This window comes from Sturnira hondurensis, unplaced genomic scaffold (genome assembly GCF_014824575.4).
Source record: "Sturnira hondurensis isolate 20B ecotype Veracruz unplaced genomic scaffold, ASM1482457v3 Scaffold0015509, whole genome shotgun sequence".
Lineage (NCBI taxonomy): Eukaryota > Metazoa > Chordata > Mammalia > Chiroptera > Phyllostomidae > Sturnira > Sturnira hondurensis.
Genome location: NW_028088140.1, coordinates 6,669,867 through 6,688,732, shown reverse-complemented (window position 1 = coordinate 6,688,732; position 18,866 = coordinate 6,669,867). Strand labels below are relative to the sequence as shown.

At 41.3% G+C, this 18,866-nt stretch overlaps 1 protein-coding gene across 1 annotated transcript in view; it reads right to left on the bottom strand.

Moving 5' to 3' along the window:
• Window positions 1–18,866, bottom strand: part of PLXNC1 (plexin C1) — a 151,913-nt gene that overhangs the window by 74,188 nt on the left and 58,859 nt on the right. Inside the window, exons 5-6 of the mRNA XM_037064685.1 lie at window positions 9,895–10,009; window positions 2,391–2,538 (exon numbers count right to left, since the gene is read on the bottom strand). Of these exons, the coding sequence (XP_036920580.1) occupies window positions 2,391–2,538; window positions 9,895–10,009 (263 nt within the window). The remainder of the gene's footprint in view (window positions 1–2,390; window positions 2,539–9,894; window positions 10,010–18,866) is intronic.

Genomic DNA, 18,866 nt, shown 5'->3' with positions numbered 1-18,866 from the left:
TTTGGTATTAATATCTTCTTCCTTTAATAAATTAAGGGTGCTAGCAGATGATGCTATTTTTTTTAAATGACAGAATAAAAAGTGGGCCTAACTTTGGGCACTCCTCATTTCCTTAGTGAAATTTTAGTACTGGGCACTTTCACAAGTCCGAGAATTCTGACTAAGTTGCCTCTCTACAGCAACACAACTCATTCCAAAAGCCAGGACGCTCCATAAAATTCTGCTCACATACAGTAGGTCTGTGTAAAATGATAGTCCTCTAAGACAAGAGGTTTGGAGGGCTGGCTTGACCTCTCAGCAAGAGCATCAGAACAGACACTTGCTAAGTGTTAGTAGAACAAATGCACAGACATTTAGCACTGAGGGCTAGCCAGTGAAAATAACATGTTGACAGAATCTACAAGTGTCCAGTGATGAACACAAGCAAAAGTTGTACTTTGCAGCGTATCGACTGTGCACAGAACAATACTGGGAAATATCACCAGGAAGTAAATACATTTACTTATTTACAGGCATTTACAGTTATTCTGGAAGGGATAAAAATAACTTAGGTGAAAAAAAACGCCACAATGAGAGCAGTCAAGGAAGCACCCTAGGAGTGGTCTGAGTCCCTACAGCCCCTGGGGTGCCTGTGGGAGACCAGGGTGGGTGCTAGAATGACCGGGACAGTTAGAGCAGAATCCAGAAAAGCTGCATGAAGAGGTGACTTTTCCCCCAGCATTTCAAAGCAGAAGGGCACTAGATTTGGTGAAAGAGGTGAGGTTACTCTAGGCCATGGACAATAGTTTGGCAATGGCTGTTGGCTGGCTGGATGCAAGAGGTGGGAAGTGAGTTTGCCTGCTCAGAACGCAAGGCATTTGAAAAAAGGCAGGTGAAGGGTTGAGTGCTATTGATGAAGGCTGTAAAAGCACCTGGCTGGCTCTACAAGGTAATCGCAAAAACTTCAGAAGCACATTTTATAATAGGTGAGCAAGACCTGCATTTTAATGACCAAAATTAACTAGAAGCACATCAAAAGGGTGGTGTGGTATGGACGAAAAAATGTGGAAAACAGAAATAATTTTTCAAGCAATTCAGACACAATCATCCACCATGAGCCCAATAGCTGAGAGGCATTTTTAAAGCTGGGCTCTCTGGCCTGGTGCATTCAGTTCCCTTTTGAGGGATTTTGAGTAAATTCGGTAACACCAGCTCTCACCACAAAACTCAGCTTCATTATGATCTTCACCGATTCTAGAAGGACTGAATGGTGAATTTGATTCCACTTCCAGTCTCTCTCACCCAAAGGGACTCAAGAATTCTCAGTCTGTCTACTCTAACTCCCAGCTACTTCTGGACTCCATCCACTCCTCTCCGTTTCCACTGCCTCCATCTCAGCTCTCACTGTCTGCACCCCCTCATACCCCCTCCCCCCCACCCCCAAGGCAACAGCCTTTCTTCTCCCTGATCTGTCAGAACTCAGCCTTTCACTCCTCTGGCCCATTCTCCACCTGCAGCCATTCATTCATTCATGCAACAAAAACCTATTGATTGCCAATGACTATTTTGTGCCTCCTTTGGTATCCATTTTTCCTCAATGTGCTTTCCACCTGTCCCTACCCCATTTGCCTTGGCTAAACAGAACCTCTTTTGGCTCCTCAAACAAAGCTTTTTTCTCTCCTGGCCATTCATACTAGTAGGTCTTTTCTTGGAATACTCTGCCCCCTCTTCTCTGGTTGACTCAACTCTACTCATCATCCAGGAAGCTTTCCTTGCCCTTCTGCCACCCACCAAGTCCAGTTTGGCATCCTTTTCACGTGCTTCCCATGGTACGCTCTAGTCCCCGTATTCACACTACGTTGCAGCAAGCTGTTTACTTGTCTCTAGCCCCAAAATAGACTATAAAAACCATGACCAAGGGCTGAGTCAGCCTTTTTTGGTTACTGTATCCCTAGCATCTAGCATGATACCTGGCACGTAGTAGCTGTTCAATATATACTTTTTGTATGAATGAGTGAATGCAAGGAACTGAAGATAATAAAGCACTGGCCACTCTATTTTCTCTTCTCACCAAGGCCATTGCAACTCTTCAGGTGTCTGAATTCTCTGAACCATTTAGGTAGGACCAGCCCACTGGTCCCTGGTTTTACCCTACTCACCTACCCAACTTACCATCCTCTGTCATTCTCAGTTACATTTGACAGTAGGGCCCTGCAGTAATGGGATAGGCAGGGCAGTGGTGAGCAGGACTGAGGGGAAACGCAGGAAGCGAAAAGTAGGGAGAGAGTGAGTCTGCAGCGTGGGACTATTCTGATTTTTTGTCATTTAACTTGCTCTCTGGGCAATCTGAAGTTGGGAGGTTCTCTCGCCTTTTTCACGTTCTAACAAAAAGCAGCAAAGAGCCCAATTACCTTTGTAGGATGCTGTGGTCAGGATGTTGCAGGAGCAGGTCTCATTCGGCCGGCCTTCACCCTTGCAGAGCTCCCTGCCAGTGTCTGCGTTTCTCACCACGCAGCCCGAGCGTCTGGGAGGGACGCTTCCCACCAAAGTCACCATAGCCTGGGGTGTGGGAGAGAGGATGACTCAGGAACCAAATCATTGTTTTTGACTCATTTCCATCCATTCTAGAGCCTTAAGTGAACTCCCCCTTTGACCAGCCGTGGAAGAACTTCTGAGGTTGCCGACATAAAGAAGGACATTTTTGTCGCTTCTTGGTTTGCTCTTCTGTGAATCACATACTCTTAGTTCTTGGACTATTTTTCTTCTTTTGTGTATTTTTCTGATATTTATATAGTATAGATATTAATACTTACATGTCATATCACTGACAAATATTTTCTCCCAATCTACTGTTTTTCTTGTGACTTGAGTGTGCTATCTTTCACCTTACACAACATGTTATATAAATAATCAAATACAAGTTCTGTGTCTTGGTTATGAAGTTCTTCCCACACTCTTGCTTACAGGCAAATATAAAGCTGTCTCACGACCTTTATTATTTTTTAAAACTTGTATCTTTGATCCATCTGGAGCTTACTTTTATAAATCACATGAGATAAGGGTCCAACTTGATCTTTATTTAGATGGTTAACCAGCTATGTCACAACCATTTACAAAACAAAACAAAGAAACTCTTTTTGCCCCCCAAACTGAAATAACCATTTTGTCACATATTAGGTTAGCATAGATCTAGAATCTATTTCTGAACTCTGCTCTGGTCCAATTATCTATTAATCTACTTCTATTCCAATACCATCAAGTTTTACTATTATGACTTTAAATATATTTACTATATGACATTTACTACCCTTTTTTCCATAATTTTCTTTTCATAATTTCCTAGACATTATTCTTCTATGAAATGTTTAAGATCATTTTTTCCAAAGGGAGTAAGGAGACTGAGTCTCACTGGAACTGTACTACAAACATACACATTAATTTTTAGGAGAATTTATATCTTATGATATTAGGTATTGCCACCCAAACACATGATTCTTTTCCATTTGTTTCCCTTTGGTCCAGGGTTCATCCACAGGGGTGTACCTTGATTTTCCAGGTGTCAGCTCTGTACTTGTTATTGCTAATTTCTAATATTAGTTTGTAGTTAAAGAAGGTGGACTGTGAAATCTATATTTAAACTTATTTAAGTCTTTGTCTGTGGTCAAGCATATGCTCAGATTTGGAGGTGGTGGCTGTGTGTGTGTGCACAGGGGACACACACACAAAACCCGGCATCTCCTGTGCAGCAATGTTCCCTGCAGTGAACTAACTAGAGGAGCAAGGCATATTTCTCCTATTGAAAAGGAAAATTAAAGGAATTAACATACCAGTGGTGGGCCCCTTTGTCTCAGATGCATGGAGGGGATCTGGTGGGAAGCGGGCACCCTATAACTGGGATGGAGAACCTAGTGTCAGACAGCCTGGGAGGTGTCCGTCTTCTGCCATGCTTCTGACCTCTGCCCAGACTTTCCGCTGAGCCACCTAAAATTCTACTGTCTTTTGTCCTCTGATAAGCTTGCTTAATCTATTCTAGCCCAGGGGTCAGCCCCATCTTTCCATTTCCATAGAATTTTGTTTCCAGGACATAGAGTTACACTGGAAGAAGGCAAGTTCTTAGAGTCCAACCTGGAAGAACCAAAGTCCAACCATCTCTAGGGACTTGAGGCTAGTGACATCCCCACGCCATTCCCACCAGCTCTTCTTCAACAATTGGCTAAACTCTCATCTGCCTGCCTTCTTCCACCCTGCATTCATATCTGTACCGTGCATCTTAGCACACGGTCATATCACATATTATTCTGTATACATATACAACTTAAATGTATTTTACTGTTCAGGTATAACAAAAGTACCAGAAGGTTTGTTTCAATCTCATCTCTAGCTGCTGTTTTAAGTTTTCCACATTTCCTGCCAGTCCTCACATATGTAATTTTAACATAACTGTAATTATCACACTCATTTATTCCGCAAATATTTATCAAGCTCTTAACATGTCGGTAACAAGCTCTTACCGACAGCTGCAAGGAGTGCTGAATACCTGAGTGGATCAAACAGCTACAGTTCTTGCCCTCAGCGAGCTTATAGTTTAACAGAAGCATGGAAAAGCCCACTAGAGTAAAGCTCGTCTCATTTTAGGGCCATACAGTATTAAGAGGTCATTAAATAAAAGAAGCTGGGCTATGACAGTTCAGTGGAAATGAGAAAAAATGAACAGATCAAAATGCCCTTTAGAGATAGGATCGGGCAGATTGGAAATGGGGCTGTGAATATGAAGGGTTCGGGTGAGCAAATGGATGGCGAGAGGTGTGATGCACTGAGATGCAACACAGGGAGGGGCCAGCTTGGGGACAACAATTCAAGATTTCAACTTTGGATGTGTTCAGTTTAAGAGACTTGTTTGATAATCAAGAGGATATAGGCCTGGAGCGTGGAGGTAGCGATAAAGGGGGACATGAACATGTTGCTGTGGGGAGAGATGAGATTGCCTGTGGGTAAAGTAGAGAGCCAGAGAGAGGAAGAGCCAAAAATGGGCCTGAAATAACTAATATTTCAAGCTAGGGAGAGAAGCAGCCAGAGAAGCAGGCCAAAGGGAAGAGAGCATGGGGGGCATGTGCAAGGGAAGAGAGGGTGTCAGGAAGCCAGCCAGTCCACCAGGTGGGATGAGGACCACTGGCACCTGCTGGAACAGCTCCATAGACTTCCCCATGGCCTCAGCGAGAACAGTTTCTGGGCACCAGGGGGGCAACAGCTGTTCTGTGGTGAGCTGACAATAGGAGTCAGCACGGCTTTTTCAGGTGCAGTGGATGGAGGGGTTAGCCAGGAAGCTGAAGGTACTTTTGCATAATTTGAGGTTCCAGGTGAGTATGGTTAAAAAGTTGAAGCAATGATTTAACAAACCCAACAGGGGAATCCTTAGCAGACTGGTAGTTCTTTCTTGACCTATGCTGGACTAAGAGAAAATGAAGACACAATGGATCAGATAGAGACTCTGAGTGTTAATTAGCAGATAATGTCCACAGGCAGCAATGAACATTCTACCAGGCCAATCAACATGCCGCATTTTAATTAGCCATTTCCCTTAGTGCCAAACAGTTCTGTTAATTCCAGGTTTCTAACTCTATGACCGCGACTGCAGTAGAATCTATATGCTTCTGGGTTTTCTTCTCTCAAGTTAGTTTGGAATTCTAAGCCTGGAATTGCTGCTTCAAAGAATGACTATATTTATGACTTATGAAACATATTGTCAAATTGCTTTTTAAAAAGATTGTGCTAATTGGCACTGCCAACACTAGGTGTTAGCATATCTTATTATCACTTTAATTTGTATTTACTTGATAACTGGTGAAGTTGAGCATATTGCCCATCTATGTCTAACTCTCTAAACCTCTTCTTGTGCAGGTATGTGCTTTGCCTACTTACTTTTTGGTGCCGTGATGTTTTTCTTTTTAATTTCTCCATACTTTAATACCTTGTAATTAATATTTTGCCTATTGCAAATGTTTTCCTAAAGTGTGTGCTTTAGTTATTTCTTATTTTTTGTTGCATAGATTTTTAGAAGTCAAGTATGAGGATTTCTTTTTGGTACTGCATACTTTATTACTTCAAAGCTAAGAAAATTATACTTCTGAATTATCTGATGCTCAATTATACTTTCTGCTAGTTATTCTGTGTCAGCTTTACATATGGATTTCTTAATTAGCCTAAATTTTATTTCCAATGTAAAATGTGAATTGAATTACAGTTCCACATTGTCAGCCAGCTATCCTAGTACCTCTGTGAAGTAATTTTGTTTTCTCTTATTTTATGGCATTTGATCTTTAAAAATTTTTAATCTATTTCTCAGCTTTTTGCTCTATTTTATAGAGTTAAAAGTACATTCCAATTTTTAAAACAGAATCATGGGCTGAATTATTGTCATTATATATGTTTAGAATCATACAGAAATGGTCTTGCTTAAATAATTTTCCTTTTTGAAAAATATCTTGGATATTCTTGACCTGTTCATATTATTCCAGATGAATTTATATTAATTTGAAGACAAGTCTATTCAAATTTCACTGGGATCACATGAAATCTAAAAAACAGATTGAGGAAGATGTGACATTTTTTATGATATCTTCCCGCCAAGAAACAGTATCCCAGTGTCTGGATACAGTCAAGCTATTTTCTAGATCTTCCAAGAAAACACCTTATGTGTTTTTGCTTTTATTTTTATTTATGCTTATGCTTTTAATTGATAAGGTTTCCTTATCATGAATTATAAATAGCCTCAATAGACCAATGCCTCACATTCTAATTACTACTAAAAAAATCACTAGTACAAGCTGTTGTAAAAATTACTATTTTTGGCAGTTGTCTTCAAAATGTATTTCCTATTAAAAATAATTTTAAATACAGAGTATATACCTTTGCCTTTAAGATCATAACAGCATTTCTGTTGTTCTAATAAATGGAATCTTTTATTAATGGGCATTAACAGTTTGTTTTACTTCATAAGTAAGTAAAATTATTGATACTTTTTCAATTTTTAAAAATTTATTTATTTGTAGAGAGGGGAAAGGGTGGGAGGAAGAGAGGGAGAGAAGTATCAGTGTGTGGTTGCCTCTTGCACGCCTCCTACTGGGGCCTGTCCCTCGACCCAGGCATATGCCCTGACTGGGAATCGAACCTGTGACCCTTTGGTTCACAGGCCGGCACTCAATCCACTGAGTCACACCAGCCAGGGTGGTTATTTATATTTAAATGCTTGCTGAACACTTAGCACTTCATTTTATTTTTATTAATTTAAATAGTTATAAAAGCTAATGTGTTTAGATTTTGCAGGTATATAACCACTTAAGAGTGGCAAGTAGTGATATTTTTGTCTATTCCATTCCAATAATTATTTCTATTACTTCTTTCTTCTATTAATGGATTGGCCAGAACTTGAAAAACAGTGTCAAGTGTATTAGTGATGGTGAAATTCTTTGTTTTCATTCTGATTTGTGATAAAAGGTGTCTAGTGACTCTCCATTAGAAGCCATGTTGTCTGTGGGAAATACCTCAGTTGTATGTCTTTTTCCTGTTTTTATCAGTATAAGCCATTTTTACTGAAGATTAAAACCTCCTTACCGGTACACACAAACATAATTTTATATAACGCAAAAACAGGACGTGCCATACATCCTTTTTTGTTTGTGTGTGTAAGGATTTCATTTTTCTTTTCTTTTTTTTTAACTTGTCTATGTCTTCCCTCTCCACTACCTCAGTCATTTCATCAAGGGAGCCCATGTTTGCAAGCCAGCAATGAATTCTTCCATGTTTTTCTCAAATAACCACATAGAGGCTCATACATATTAACTTATACAGGGACTTTTGATCAATACAAGATCGTGCTACACATACTTTTCAGCAGCTTGCTGTTTTTACTCAACACCACCTCATGTAAGTCCCTCCAAGATCATTGGAATGGCTCTAGTTATTTCTTTTTAATGTCAATTTCTTAACAAAGATGACAATATACTATCTTCTAATTGTTTTGTATATAGAAACAAAGCTTCTTGGGAACAGCATCTTTGTGTTGTATAGGATTTTTCTGTACCCAGAAAGTTACTAGAATGTTACGAGGCATGTGATGGGCAGTTTGCAAACACTCTGTGAAGAGAGCTAGTACAAAGAATGGAGGGAAACCACGGACTGCCATCTATGTAGGTCAGGATCAGGTAGTACTTAGATAAACAAAGTCCTGAGAGTCTCAGGTAAGTCATAAATGACCACAGGACAGAAATATTTTTGAAATAGTGCGACCAAGAGACAAGTCAAACATCTTATCAACTCTGTTAAAATAATCAGTCCAAAGTGGATTTCAGAGATGAGCTTTACTCAAATTACTAAATCCTCATCTCCTTTACCAGGAGAGAGACAATGAGCCGGAGAGACCAAGGTAGTGGTTGTGTGGGAACAGACTAGAGGGACTAGGATGAACCACAGTGGGACTCGGGTGGGGAGGAAAGTCCTGGTGGTTGTTTGGGTGCTAAACATTTTTTGTATGTTCCAGACCAAACATACATGGTGACGGATTTATACTAGTAAACCCAGAGCTAGGCAAGCAAATTGTATAAGCAGCACTTTTTATTTAATAAACAAGTTACTTTCCCTTACTTATTTAGCTGAATTCTTACCCTTAACATTTTTAAGATGATTAAAGAAAAAATCTTGCACAATCTTAACCACTCATCAGAGTCCTGAGTAGAGTCAAGGATCACAGTGTTTTCTATCATTCTCCATCAGTACCCAAGATTTTTCAGACTAATAAGAAGAACAAAAATTAGGTCACACCTCTGCTTAGATGCCGTAAGCACCTTTTTTTAACAGAATCTGTTCACTCAGGCCTGCTTGAATGAAGGCTTTGAAAGTTCTTTTTTTTTAACATGCCTCCCAGGAAGACAACAGAAAGTGACAACCACCAGATAACCTTAAATCCTTCAGTTCTGATCAGTTATGACTTCAAAGCTTGATCCATTTATTATTTATCACTCATTAAATGCTCTGGCTCTCCTTTATTAAATGTTAAATCATCTTAAGTGGTATGGTTCTTGCTATTTGAAATGGCAAAGTGTAAGAGAAAAAAGAAAGTGGCCCATTTCCTTGTTAATGTGACATTCAAATAAAACAGAGAGTGCTCAACAGGCAGGTCAGCTGGCTGTGGATGGGGACTCTGTACAATTACTCATAACACAAGAGCCATAATTAGGGAGAAAACGTCTCCTTACAGCACTGCTGAGATAGCAAGGCAGGAATTCCATTTTCCTGTAGGACATGGTTGGTATGTGAATCGGAAAATGCTTGAATATACTCATTTCTTCCTTTCTCTACTCCAACGACAGGGCTGGCAGTTCTGCCTTGGCAAGAGCCCCCCCAGCTTCCTTTCCAAGGGCCCCACTTGCAATATTCACTGCCCACACTGGTTTCTTTCCCCGCTACCAATATTGCTTGAAGCCATGTTCATAAGATAGCTGTCAGGAGATGCCTGGACACATAAGGAAAAGGCACCATAAAACAAAACAAAATTCTACAGTAAGCCACATTTAAGCACCTTATTGACCCTGAGTCTGAATTTCTTTTTTCCTCTATTTCTTTAATCAGTATGTTTTCCTACTACATTAAAAGTTCATCTCTTCTTTAAATCCAACTATTGAGGGTCATCTGCAGCTCCCCAAGAGAATGGGCAGGTCCACAAACAACGTGTCTTGGTCTCTGCCCCGTCCCTATCAGCTCTTGGAGTAAGGGGCACTCTACATGAGTCAACTAAATGAATGACTCTCCTAACTGAGCGTATTTGATTGCTAACAGACATTTTACACACAGAAGGAAGTTAACATCAATGGTGCAAAATGAGACACTACAATAGAGACAAATTAAAATCTTTCCTCTTACCTTGTCTTTACCTCTTCGAGATATGTGAATTTGAGGGCACCTTTTAGGTCCTGATGAAATATCCAGCCAGTTTTCTGAGTTCTCTGAATGTACACAATCATCTTTAAAAGTACACCTATTAAAAAAAAAAAGCGGGGCAACAAAACAGCAACCCCACACATGCATTAGTTAAAACTTTCACATACTGGCTTTGGTGCAAAATACCAGGCTTTGTATAGTGGATTATTGACTTTGAGTGAGAATAGGAAGGAGATACTAAAACCACAAAAAGAAACAGGAAAACAGCAGAGCATTTTTTCCATCATGTCTCAGAGCAGAGAGCCATCTCTCAAGATGACGTCTCCAAACACTGAAAGCACATCCTCTCATGGATTCTGAAATTAAAGAGCTCCCTTCCAGAAAAAAACTAGCAAAGAACAAACAGCCCAAGAAAGGGTTTATATATTGTATACATTTTCAGTTTGCAATTCACTCCAGAACACAAATCTATTGTTGTAATATGTTTGTAGTTAAAAACAAAAAGTTATTTTGTGCTTTGTAGTATGATAATTCTAAAAAATGTATTAAAGACAGAGTCTTCCCAAGAACTTGATAAGCTATCCCATATCTATGTGCTACATTTCTTTATACACACACACCAAATTATATCAAAAGATATGGGGGAAACACGTTCCAAGGCCATTTTCCCAAGTTGGCCAGAGCAGAGGATGCCCCAATAAATCAAGCTGTGGCCGGGGCCAACCACTACAATAAACATCAGCAGAAGCGGAGTGGTGAGGTCACTTGGTTTGCCTGCTGTCTCGGGCACTCCGAGTCCTGCTAACCTGGGGACTCTTGCTTCACCGGAAGGGCTGCCAACCCAACGAAGAGAATGAACATCAAGTGCCATGTTATTTTCAAATGCTGTTGGACTCTGCAGACATTTCATTGAATAATGTCAAGAAAAAAAACAAAACGTCTCTGTTATTTAGGCCTCCTTGAGGCCTGTGGTAAAAATGAAGAGGTGGGAAAGAACCACTGCATTCAGTTTTAGAAGAAACTGAAATCCATGAATCATAAGCTTGAAGCGCAACCAAATCATAACTCCATTCAGCAGTGGGGAGTCCCTGAGAGGATTTGACATGCGTTGACATTTCACAAGTGCTTCTTTCCTCTTCCTCCTCTTTTTTTAAATTCTTAAGAATTTAGGCTACATGGCTCGTCTTTGAGCTCTGTGCTAATTTGAATATGACACAAATAGAACAGGAAGCCAGTCACTTTCATTAAACATCATCCACGAGCACAATATTCTCGGCATGTGATCGTACTCTGACATTCAGGGGAACCCTGCTCACAATGGGCACGCCTGTGTCTGGACTCACCTACCTCCGTGTCACGTCCTTTTCCAACATCACGACCATGGGGATTTCCATCAGCAATTCTTCAAAGCCATAAGTCTCTCTGACCCTTGATGGCTAGCTTAATGTCATGGACATTAAGTTCAAATTAAACCACCTCTCAATGTTAGGGGGAGTTTGCAAGGGAGGGGACAAGTACCATTGTACTGGAAAACAGAGAATGATGAGGCTGATTTCTTATTTTGTAATTGAAAAAATTATGACTGTCAAAAACTACCTGCCAGTCATGTGCACTCTGGTTTGTATGAGGACTTCCTCTGCCTATAAGGAAAAAAAACCCCACTAGCTCTATAGAGATTAGAGTGCAAATATTTTTGTCGGCTCTTAATGCTGCCTGGGAGTCAAGGCCTAAGGCTGCCAAAAAAACAAGTGTAAAATATTTCATACAAATAGTGCTACAATTTGCCAATTTGTAGGCAGAAAACAGTAGTGCCACTGAGTTATCACTCCCTTTTCTTAACTCCTATAGCATTTCTTGTTGGATCCACACATTTTGGTATTTAATCATATGGTGCCTTGAATTACAACTTAACTGTTTCATATGTCTATGTCATTTCTCCCCAAGTAAGTGCTAAGCTCCTCAAAGGAAGAGAGACTGTCTTTAATATTTCTTCAGCAAATCCTTCAGTGTCTGGCAGCATGATATGCAAATACTAGGGTTTCAATAAATATGTTTGAGTGAATGGATGAAAAATGAAATCTCTATAGGTCTTTTCTGTTGGTGATTTTTGTTTCTGGAGTTTTCCTCTGACTTATGTCTGACTCCTACCTACAGTGAAGAGACTGCCTTCAATGCACATTAGAAGTCCACATCCGAGGCCACGGAGGGAACAAGTCAGGAGTGCAAGTTTTTAGTTATGTGTGTAAGTGTATATACACATACAGGTATATGCATACACACATATATACACACATACACGAGTATATAAAATAAATTTATCATTTCCTATTTTGGATAAGGTAAAAATAAAATATAACCATGCTAAGGAACTAAGCATGAATTTCCTGTTTAAAAATTTGAAATTTCTAAACTCCCATTCCTTGTTTCTCACCAGTTAAAAACTAAAATTGAAAAAATAAAAACACAAACCATGACACCAAGAATGTATAACCAGATGGTCAACCACCAGCAGTGTCTTATTACTTCTCCAACATCACAAATTATAAAATCTTCATGACAGCACATTTACCCACATTTTCAAGTTTCTTAAAGAGGGGAGCAGATTGCAGAGGTCCCACGTTTTGGTAAACAAAACCATTTGCTTTGAAATGATCTCTTTTGAAAGCTAACCCTCTGAGTCCTATGTATGAACAAAAGCAATGACCAGCCTGGGCGGCTTGGCCCAGTTGGTTGGGCCTTGTCACGCAGAGCAAAAGGTTGCTGGTTTGATTCCCGGTCGGGGCACATGCCTGGGTTGCAGGCCTGGTCCCCAGTTGGACTGCATATGAGAGGGAACCGACTGATGTCTCTCTCTCACATCAATGTTTTTCTCTTTTTCTTTCACCCTACCTTCCCCTATGTCTAAATAAATAAATAAAATCGTTAAAAAAAAGCAATGGTCCAGTGCATAAACATTCATGCCATCACACAAATAAAATTAAAATCGAATTGTCAGACACAAGGCTTGGTGTGGGGGATCCTCCATGAGGCACCCCAGGGAGATGGATTTCTTAACTGGCTTCATGTCATTTTCTTTGGGCCCCAGACTGGAGGGAAACTGGATTCAGAATGGGACGAGCGGGTTCTGGAGAACATGGCAGAGCCAGGTTTGCTTTCCGGGCCTCACTCTGCTGCCTTTGCTCCACCCACTACTGCAAGTTTATCCCAAGATCCCCAATCAGTACTTTAGTTTTCTAGTCCCTTATCCAGCTAGATCTCATGCTTACATGGTTAGGCCAATGTGCAACACAGGCGCATTTGCAAATTTAGAAATGAAACCATCTCACATGCAAATAAAAGACTGCATGAAGAAAAAACAAAACCTATGAGTTACTTAAAAAATTTAAAACTTTCCTTAGGTAAAAAACATTGTATGTGGAAATAATTTAGTGAATGTAACCATTTAAGGCTTATTCTTATCAGTTTGCCATAAAATCTTCTGTAGAGTTTAATGTATTCAAACACAGTAAGAGTTTGATATTGCCACTCAGGGACCTAAGTACATGGACTACCACTTCCCCCACCCATAAAGTATGTTTCAACCAACCCTGCCCCAACTTGTGAATAGGGAGATTTCAGACATTTGTTTCTAAGTTTGCTGTTTAGAATTCAGAAAGTATTTTCATACTATGGGTTTGTTCTTGAGTTTATGGAAATCTGTCTAAACCCCAACATCCTCTGCTAACTAACCCTCATGCACCTGCATTGGGTGGGGGACACAGGCCAGGCACTGGTCTGAGTGTGCATACTTAGTACTTCCCCACTAGTCCGCACAGAGCCTCATTCTACAGGTATGAAACTGAAGCTCACAGATCTGCGATGACATGCTAAGGTCACCCAGCCACAAGTGACCAAAGTCTGGCTTCAGAACCATATATTTGGCCACTCCATTGCATGGCCTCCCGTGAGCCTTCGCTGCCATTTAATAAGGCGCCTAAGCATAAAGACAGTAGGCATCCTCCTAGCCTCCTGGGGTCTCAACAGTGATTGGCGCAGGGCTGGGCCTTGGCCAGGAGGAGGCAACAGAGATGAGGACCCAAGGCAGAGAAGAAAGAGGGTGAGGCAGAGTCTCAGGGATGAAAAGGGCAACAAGGGTATGGGAGGGGTAGGGATTCTGAAATGCGTCCCATTTTCATGGATCACTAGCCCTGAATACAGAATATCCAGCTATAGGTTAATATTCTGGGAGGCCCCCAACTTACAAATCTACTGTGTTTTTAAAAATTTGCTTGCAAACCACCTGTTCGTAACAGGGAACACACTTTTCTCCCCATAGAAATAATGTTATAAACAGTGATTAGGTTTCCAGGTTAGTCTACAGCACCTATTTATCCATAATGTTACTTCTCTACTATGTATTTGCAATAAAAAAGTAGCAGAAAACAAGGAGATGGCAGCCATTTGCATCATACAGCAGTTCTTCTTTACTCATTCGTGTTTCAGCTCAGCTGGTAGTCTGGGAACAGTGCCCAGCCGGATCAACTTTTAAATTTACTATTACAGAATTGTACTTATACAGTATTTCTACCATTTAATGGGCATGGCTTAAATTATTAATTGTTTTCATGCCAACATTAAGAAGGGGGAGACCCACCTCTGAAAAAAAGCTCTCTGGGCAGGTGAAATGCCCATGGGCCGGCTAGGGAACCTTGAGAATCTGACTCTATTATGGCAGAATCTCTCAGCAAAAATGTACCACTTACTCAACCTTGAAAAAGAAACTGCACTCAGAAATGTAACTTCTACTTCTGACCCCTCGAATTTCATCAGCATCCTCTAATATAATTGTTCACTGAGAGTAGGCAGTCCCTGAAGGAAACTGATAACTAAACATCAGGTAATTGGCTTAAAGGTGGGAGTTGGTGTGACCTGTTCCAAACATTCTATACTGATATAATATCAGAAAACTTCTAACAAGGACACAATCCAGCCTTTCTCTGAGCAACAAGAGACAGTGTCCACGCTGGGGGAAGGTTTTGCTACAAGAGCATCCCAAGGTCTTCCACCAAGTGAATTGAAACAGAGGTCTGTATTTTTAGGAAAGGCACAGAGCCCAGAGGAGAGGCCAGGCACCCCCGTGAAATCAGGGGACTTTCATTAACATTGTCAGTCCCTGAGATGAAGAAAGTGAGCTCAGTTGGATAGAAGAGAATAGAAGTCATGGAGACAAGCTAAGCCTGAAGTCAAAGCCTCCAGGCTCAGGAAAGGGGAATGCCAAAATACAAGACCACAGCACCGCTGAGAAAGCTGAAAAATGGCATTTTTGTCACTGGAGCTAAAAGTCATGGTTAAACTATGCTAATAACAGAGGCAATTTAGATTTTTTTCCAAAAGCAAAAACGTTTAACATGCCAGGTAGCATTCTTTAACGTGATTTGGTTCACTTCTTTACGACAAACCTATGGGTAGATATAATAATTGTCCCTGCTTTGCAGATGGGAGAAACTGAGGCACAGAAGGCTCTTCATTGATTTCCCAAGATCACAGAGTTAGTGAACAGAGGGGCTGAGACACAAAACCAGGCAGTTCAGCTTCCAAGTCCACAGTCTCACCGACTACTCTAAATTGCCTCTCACAAGAGCTAACATTTACTAAGCCCTTCTGATGAGCCAGACACTTGCTAGGGCTTTCCAGGAATTAACTCACTGATCCTCACCATCTTCCTTACCATCATCCTCACCATCAGCAGTCTGACATTGGTACCCATTCTCTCACTCCTATGCCAAAGTCCTCCAACTTTTACCAGGGTAGCAGCATCATACATGCCAAGATAACAGTGACTAGGTCCACCCAGAGCATGAGCCACATAGGAAAATATGAGTTTTATTTCATTTCTCAAAATGTGTCATATGGGTTGTTTTGGGGGGTTACGTTAAGGGTTCTATTGCTAAGAAGTTTGGGCAACGCTGGTTACCTTTCTCTGCTGTGGGACTCCTCAGGGCCTGGAACATGCCAGTGTACTCTGCAACCTTCCGAGCTGGGCCTGAGTGACGCACCATCATCCAGCTTTCTGACTCAGGGCCACCTCGTCAAGCATATTGGGAAGCACTGCCCAGTCCCGGTTAAGGAGCAATAATCAAAATGGCGGATCAAATGAGAAAACTTTGGCCTTATTTGCCTCTTTTTCTCAACTGTCACACTCAATTGATCATGATCTGTTCATGCTAAGCATTGCTCTGTGCTGTCTCCTGCACTCTGCCCTCCCCATCTCCTCTCCCTGGGCCCCTGTGGCAATTTTGTAGTTGGTCTCCCTCCTCCCCTCCTCCAGGGGCTCCAGTCTAGGAGTGGCTTCCACACCGATTTCTAGGTTATGCTTGAGCACAAAGCTGATTCTATCACCTCTTACCTAAAAATCTTCAATGGTACCCTTCTGTCTATAGCAAGCTCCTCTACCCACATGACTCCTTTTCATGACCTGCAGCCTAGAACACACACTTCCATGCTCCTCTCTTTACCCCAACACTATGATCTAGTCCCTGCCTGCATCTCCCAATGCATCCCAGGTCATTGATAAGCCTGTCTCTCTATTTAGCCTGTAAGCTCCTAAACACATACATCCTTAATACAGTATGTAGCACATCCCACCTAGCAGAGAGCTGTTATTCGATAAATTCATGCAGTGCAAGCATCTCCAGCTCTTTCTAGCATGTCTGTTCCTACTGCCCAGAATGCCCTGGTGCCTGCAAAACTTGGTGAGATCGTGTTCCTTGTTCCAACTAGTTCAATGTCACCTCCTTCACATCTGCCTGGCCGCTGGGCAAAGCAGTCACTCCCTGTTCTTCATTCCCATGGCACTGTACATACAGCACATTGCATTAGCTGTTAGTTTGACTGCCTATCTCTCTGACTGGACTATAGTCCCCCAAGGGAAAGGCTCATCTTATTCTTCTTGCGCCCCCCAAACCTGGTACCATATCTGGCATTCATTCCATATTTACTGAGTGCCCACTGGACACCAAACATTGTAGTAGGCACTGAGCACACATCAATGTATAAGCCACTTAAAAGTCCCTCTCTCAATGAACTTACATGCCAGTGAGGTGCAGACAGAAACCAAACCAGCAGACAATAATTAAAAATAATTCTAAAATGAGCCTTAGCTGGGTGGCTCAGTTGGTTGGAGCATCATCTTGTGCACTAAAAGGTTGTGGGTTTGACACATGGTCAGAGTAAATACTTAGGTTGTGGGTTCATTCTCCATCTGGGGTGCTTACAGGAGACAACTGACCAATGTTTCTTTCTCTCTCTCTCCTCCTTCCTTTATGTATAGAAATCAATATATCATGGAGTGGGGATTTAAAAAAATAATAATAATTTCAAATTGAGGTAAATCTTCTGCAGAACTGAAAATATAGCAGAGAGGAACCACTTTAAACAGGCTAGTCAAGAAAGAGGACATTTCAGCTCAGAGCTCAAGGATGACAATAATCTAGCCACAAAAAGAGCAGAGGGAATAGCATTCTAGCCAGAAGGAACAGCATGTGCCAAGACCCTGAGTTAACTTAAAGCTTGGTCTCTACAAGGAATTAAAGACCAGATTGCTTAGAACTTAGGAAGGAAGCAGAGAGTGGTTCTGTCAATTACAGGCCAGTGACCTGGGGCAAATCACATGCCATCTCAGTGTCTCAGGCTTTTCACCTGCAAAAAGCCAGTAAATATGAGTCTTTATCCCATGGAGTGTTACAAAAACATATAACTATTTCACTGAAGTGTACAGTAAAGAGTAGTAGTTGTTGTTATATTAATTACCTTTTAGTCTTTATCCCATGGAGTGTTACAAAAACATATAACTATTTCACTGAAGTGTACAGTAAAGAGTAGTAGTTGTTGTTATATTAATTACACAGGCAAGTAAAAAGAATTTAGGCAAAAATGTGAGTGACCTAATCCAAATAAACACCAAATGGTAGTGAGGAGACAGGGATTTGGGTGCCGAGGTTAACCAGACAGCCCATTTGCATTGCCCACAGGCACCGGATCGACCTTCAGTATGCCTTTTCCACGTAAGAAGGCAGATGCAGTTCAAGCCTTCTTGGAAGATTTTTAATCACAGCTGTCTTTCATCCCAAGACTAAAGGGTTCTTTGGGGCTCTCTCCACACCTTGAGCACCGGCTGTGAGAGCACTTGCCAGGGTGGAATGAAATTATTTGTTCAGTGTCTGCTTCCCGTACTAACCTGTGAGCTTCTCCAAGGCAGAGCCTTGTTCATCTTTGTTTTCCCCAGGGCCTACTAGAGGGCCTGGCCCACCTCTGGCATTCAACAAACGTTAGCTGAATTGAATTAAGAATTAAATTTTAAAGTGACTAAATTCTTGTCTCTGTCTCCATGATACCAGCATAAGTTGTTCCATTGATTTTTGTTCACTGCGTTGGCCCGTTAACTGGCGTGGTGGAAAACCAGCCTTTGTCTGGAAACTTGGAGTTATTGAGCACACAGAAAACACACTTGCAGACTGAACCGCTCACACAAAAGGGGTTTGTGGCCTTCATCCCATGTGGCTCTTCTGTGGGTGATGAGTGTACTATAAGTTGGAATTTTTATTTCCAAATGCAAACCATGAACTGGAGAATTTAAGTGAGGCATTTAAACAAAACAGGTAGCATGGAAATAGAGATGGGAAATGATGCCTTTTGAATCAGGAAGATCTGGGTTCAGAGCTGCTCTCCCACACACTCTTCATGTAACAGGGGCATAGCCCCCAGCCTCTTTGGGCCTCGGTTTTCCCACCTGTAAACAGGAGGATCCCATCCTCCCAAAAGCACCATTAAATACCACGTGTGGCACAGCAGAAATGGCCCACTCTCACTACAGCAGAACACCAGCGTTCAAACAGAACAAAACATTACAAAAGAAAGAACATGGGGAGTGTCTGGGAACAGGACAAATGCCAGGTCGCAAAGGCAAGTGCAAACAT